The sequence below is a fragment of the Buceros rhinoceros genome, unplaced genomic scaffold, assembly GCF_000710305.1.
Source record: "Buceros rhinoceros silvestris isolate BGI_N320 unplaced genomic scaffold, ASM71030v1 scaffold11623, whole genome shotgun sequence".
Lineage (NCBI taxonomy): Eukaryota > Metazoa > Chordata > Aves > Bucerotiformes > Bucerotidae > Buceros > Buceros rhinoceros.
In genome coordinates this window covers 5,397-10,917 of record NW_010403056.1, presented here as the reverse complement: position 1 = coordinate 10,917, position 5,521 = coordinate 5,397, and the positions used below count along the sequence as shown (strand labels likewise).

Genomic DNA, 5,521 nt, shown 5'->3' with positions numbered 1-5,521 from the left:
TGAACCGCAGAACTCATGTAGATAGAGTCATATCTGGAGAAAATGTTCCTGGCTCGAGCGTGGCTTTGGAACAGCTCAGCTAACATCCCCATGCCAGATCCGTTTGCAGGTCGGGGTTTTGCAGTTAGACCACGCAGGGAGCGTACAGGGGGCTGACCAGCAGCCCTTAGACGCAGACTGCAGCACAAGGCCGCCGTCTTTCAGCGCAGGTAATTCCAGTTCCCTTCTCAGGAGTTTGGGCAGCTGTTGAGATTTGCATGAATATATTAATCCATTAGGATAATCTGGCACCCCACTTACATGCCCAATTTGTTGTGAAAGTGAGAAGCAGGTGTTACTTAAACCACCAGGTCAGGTCAGACATTATTTGGGACAGTGGGAGGGGAAGAATGAAACTGAACCGGAATCCGCCGAAAGCTACAGGAACAGCGTTCAGCATTGCAGCCCGACCCCCAGCAGCGTGCCTGGCTGGAAAGGAGACTCCTTTCTGTAGTAAAGATAACGAGTGACGATTAAATGAAACCTTTGAAATTAATACGAAAGTGGGATGTCGCTATGTGTGCCTTCAACAGAGAGATAGGATCTGAGATGTGGAAATGACTTGGGTAACATGAGACTGCTGAGATACGCCGTCTTCTTCGAGACCAAAGTGCATGAACTGTGGAAATAAACGTGTGAAGATGTCAGTTCTGCGTGGGAAGACCCCTCTCCCTTTTGAAGGCAAGCAAGCCTGTCCCCTTGTTCTGAAGACCACGTGGGGTCCGTGACCCATCCAGCCATGGCGTTTGACGGAGCACGCCGCAAGGCCAGGGTGATTGCCCACGTGAAGGAAGGCTCTCGCTGTCAGGCCATGCCTGTCAGATCCAGAGCGGCTGGTGGTTGTACGGGCACAGCAGGCTGCGGGGGGAACGTGCTGCACCCGAGCTCTTGCCTTCCCCGTCTATGTGATGTGTAAACACAGTTACCAGCGATCAAGTAGCTAACTCAGTCCTTGCATGTAAAGTCAAACACTTTCTAAAATTGAGGCCAGGCAGCTATTTCGAGATCCCACCGGCTTTAAATAGATGGTCAGGCTGTAGGAAGCTGGAGCAGGCTGCTCGTGTGCATCTCAGTGCTCTCATCCTGCTGCTGCAGGGACAACGGACCTTGCGTTACCACTGCTAACTAACGAGTAGCAGCTAACCAGCTATTGGTGTCAGCTTCGTTAAACATCTAGGAAGAAGTGGAGTTAACTAAGCTACTACAAGACCGTAGTCTGGCGACGATTAGCATGAACCTTGTTAAACATTTTAAGAGCGTTAATGAGCTCACCTAGAGACCTGAATTGTCATTTCATACCTGCTTCTTTTCCAGTGGGATCATTTTTAATAGAAATAAAATGTGATAATAATAACCTTAAACTGCCTTTTTAAGGGTAGAATATTGGATTTTATGACTTCTGAGGAAATATATTGGCAATACTCTTTGGCTTTTGATTGCAAGTGAGGACACCAACACAATCGAACGTAGATAAGTGTGAACTTGAATTCCAGGCTCCTGTGGGGTTTGTGGGATTGAGCGCTCACTTTTGTTCTCCCAGCCCTGCTTTTCCATTTCCCTTTCCGGACACTTGCGACGATCCCATTTGTAGGATTTTTCCAAAGACTAAATAAAGAAAGAACTTGAACAACGAGCCCAACTTTTAATTAGAGTCAGTTACTTTAAGTACCAAAAAATACGTCGTGACTTAATTTCCATTTACTTTGAGCATGGATTTTCTGAAAAGCAATTGCAGTGTTGTTATGAAAACAGCTCTTGCAGCCAGCGCTGGCTATCTCGGGAGCTGCCTTGCCAAGACCGAGAGCTTCACTAGACCGTCTCTGTTTGCATAATCAAAGTATTAACAAGACGGTCTCTCATTCTGGAGCCATTTCCATGTAGTCTGCGGCTGCCACGGCTGCTTGTTCCCAGAAACTGTTGTCTTTTTTAATGTGTAAACTAGCTAATTTATTTTTACATTGCTTCTGTTGTGTTGCAGGGGATTAGTTTTAACAAAACACCCCTCCACGTTTTTCCGTAGAAAAAGGGACTCTTGCCAAGTACCCAACTGACTGGCCAGACATGAACTTCTGCGTGTGGTCAGTTCCAAATGAAGGACAAACGGCACAATGTTAGAGTTAAAGTATTTTAAAACTTGCAGTTACTCTTGGGAGTTCCTCCCTCCTCCTCTTTATTCTCAAACAAATCAAACCTGATACGTTTAACCCGTTTTTTATGGGGAAAACAGGGCTCAGAGTCTGAGGCACAGAGGAGGTTTGAGCGTGGAAGGAGCGAGAGGTGCAAACTCGTGGCTCTTTGGAGAGTGTGCTGGCAGGTGGGTCAGTGCTAGAGAGCCAACGGCCAACACGCGCAGCTCTTATCTTACAGCTCTCTCTGCTTCTCAGATGTGCCCGGCGAGAAGTGTTCTTGCGCTGCCGAGGTTTTCGTTTGTTTGCTATATAAAACAGGGCTGTCTGAAAGCAGAATTCCATTTTTCTTTCTTTGTTTTGGGTTTTTTTTTTTTTTGTGGGGTTTTTTGACTGCTCCTGCACTGCTGAGCTGTTCTTTGAGGACTCCTGCAAACTCCAGAGTCCTGCAATTCTCAGGAGTCCGTCATGTTTTCAGGATAACCAAGATTCGAACTGCTGTTCCTCCTAATCCAGGGGCTGCAGTACTGCCACTTTTTAGAACAGCTGCTCTGATTTTATTCATAGAAAAGCAAAAAAATCCCTTGTATTTTCCTCCTCCTCCTCTCCAAACGGATAAAGAAACTGAGCTGTGAACTAGCCAGCAGCTCTGAAGGCTGCATCTTCCAACGCATCACTGAGCTGTGTGTGGGGTTACGCCAGCAGCAAAACTGTGGCAGGAGATTTTAGGCTGCTATAGGCTGAATAAATTCATTGCTTTGTATCCTTTGTGTCTCTGAAGCCAGTGTTTTCCCAAAGCTGTTAAACTGACGAGGCAGTTCTACGAGATGCAAATTGTCCTTGGGAAGGAAGGTGCTGGAAGGTGTCCACAGAGCCCTCCCCTCCCTACTGGCCACCTGGGCCAGCTTGCAGCAGTTCAGCACACGGTGTTAGTGTTGTAGGTGCATAATTCAGCTCTCCATTGCGAGTTAAAAGGGGAAATTATCTGAAATCTGGCCCATTCCAAAGGCAACTGTTTGGGATCTTCATGGCTTAGCTGAAAGCAAAATGACAGCTTGCACCTCTGCCCCTTCTCGGATCTTCACGTGCTCTTTGTCCAGCATCCTGCCGAGCCGGAGCCGACCCATCTTCCCAAGCTTCTCTTGGTGGGAGATGCTTTGGGTTGAGCCCTGAGTCCTTCGACACGACTAACCCACCTTAGCACACCTCCCTTCCCTCAAGGAAGGGCTTAACTGACCTCCTTGGTGCAAAGGGCCATTGGATGAGAAGAAAACCTTCTCGAGGAGCTCTGCTAAACAGCATCAGCCTGTGCTGCTGCCTCTGTAATTCAGCCTTTGTCTGTCTGTCCCGCTGGAGGTCCCTGAGAAAACTCCATCTCCCAGCGAATTGACCTGCAGAGCCTCCTTCAGCTCTTCTTCCCATGAGAGGTTTAAGCAAGGCTGTGGACGACCCCGACACCTTCTCTTGCCAGGAGAGCCTCTCCAGCCCCCCGAGGTCTCTCGCCCGCCAGCCCTGCTGCTCAGCTGCCGTGCTCTGGCCTGGGACCTGCGTGTCTGACACTGCTCTCCAAGGGTGTCTCAGGCTCTCCTCACAAGCTCTGTTGTGGCGTTTTCCTGTTTACTTCTGCAGCCCTCGGTGGTGCCGTTCAGTCAGGAAATTCCACCCCTAACACGCAGCGATGTCCCTGCGCTGGTCCACTTGCCTGTGGCGCTTTGTGACACAGCACCCAGCGCCGCATCCACGCAGCCTCTCCCAACGGCCCAGCGTAAGGCTTGGGCTGACGGCAGGAGGAGAGGGAAACCTTCCACGCCTGCTTGGCAAACCACCCACGGAGGCCCCATGGGCAAGCTCTGGGGGGCCATGCTCGGCGGCATGGTGCTGGAGCTGCAGCCCAGAGGAGCGTTACCGTGCCCTCCTCCTCTGCCCGTGCCAGGAGCTGCTGCCCTGTCCTCCTCCTCACCTTCACCTTTGAGACTCTGCTCTCTGCCTCTGCTGCGAGGGAGTTGCCTCTGGCAGAGGAGTGGGGATGGGGAGCGGGGACTGTTGGGCTTTCAGCTGGAGTGCCGAGGCTTGCCAGGGCTGGGCGGTGCGGTGGGAGGAGGATCTGGAAGGAAACACGACTGTGTACTCTGGGCTCCCACCGCCTCCACCTGCGGAGAAAATCAAGTTGTTTTCGTAGGAGTGTTGCCTGAAGACTTTGAGCCCCCCTTTTAACTAACCCTTCACTCATTTTTAAAAATCAAAGGTGTAAATTTAACATTTCAAAACCTAATGGATATCCAGTATTCTACCCTTAAAAGCTTTTCACGATCAAGATTAGAATCATCAGTTCATCTTGATGGTTTTAATGTGTGGTCGAGAAGTTACCCGTCTTACGCTGGCATCGAGTCACGTCGTTCCCCATAATCTTTCTCTTGTTTTTTTTTAGCCTCGTTGTTCATAATTTCCTTTCCAAGTGTTTCTTTATTTGAAATGCCGTTTATATTTTGTTGCCTTTTTTTTTCCAGCACATCTTACATCTTTCTTTTTTGTTTTTTTTTTTTGTTGTTGTTGTTGTTTTTTTAATCTTATTTCTGGCGTTTTCCATCGCTCTGTGGCCATGATTGTGGATGTGTTTTGGTTTTTGCCTGCCTTGCTGTTCTCTCGCTGCACTCCCTAGATCCCTGTTGCACAGTCCTCTGTCATGGATGACATTGAGGAGTGGCTCAGTACCGACTTGGTGAGACTCTTTATATTTTCATTTTTCACACGGGCGATAGCAATACGGGTATCTTGCGATGCGTTGCTGAGTTCCTGGTACTCCTCGTGACGGGAGGCAGTGACACTTGGAATCCACGCAGCGGGTTCCTGCAGAAGGGACTGTCTCAGCAGGAGGAGATAGGGTCGTGTTCAGCAGCTCAATCCAAACCTTTTTTTGAGTGGTTTTATTTTCACCTCTCCACGTTAACATCATGAAACAGCTGCCTGCCAGAAGCCCTGTGTTTCTGGTCCCCGTACAGCAAAGCGCTTAAACGCGTGCTGAAGTTCACCTGGGTTCTCACTGCACGTGTTTAAGGCTGTGTTAGCTCTGATGGGATCTAAGCACGTGCTTACGTCGAGGCTTTTAAGAGATGCTGGATCAGGGCTCAGGTTCCTCTCAAATGGAGATGTCTCTGTTAAATTGGCAAACAATCTTGACGTGTTTCATAACAATAATAAAAATTTATAACAACCTCTCTTCCATGTTTATAACTTTCAGTTTCTCCTAAATGATTATTGTTTGGTAATTATTAAACAAACAAACCAACCCCAGAACTAAAAGTAGCTTTTCCGTTGGTCTGAGGTTTGTTTTGCTGGACCAGCGCACAGTTGGGTTC

General features: G+C 48.6%; 1 protein-coding gene across 1 annotated transcript in view; it reads left to right on the top strand.

Annotated features, from left to right (window-relative positions):
* The window catches only part of TOM1L2 (target of myb1-like 2 (chicken)), a gene marked incomplete at its 3' end in the record, with an annotated part of 30,613 nt that overhangs the window by 23,071 nt on the left and 2,021 nt on the right, over positions 1-5,521 (top strand). Inside the window, exon 12 of the mRNA XM_010132858.1 lies at positions 4,825-4,884. Within this exon, the coding sequence (XP_010131160.1) occupies positions 4,825-4,884 (60 nt within the window). The remainder of the gene's footprint in view (positions 1-4,824; positions 4,885-5,521) is intronic.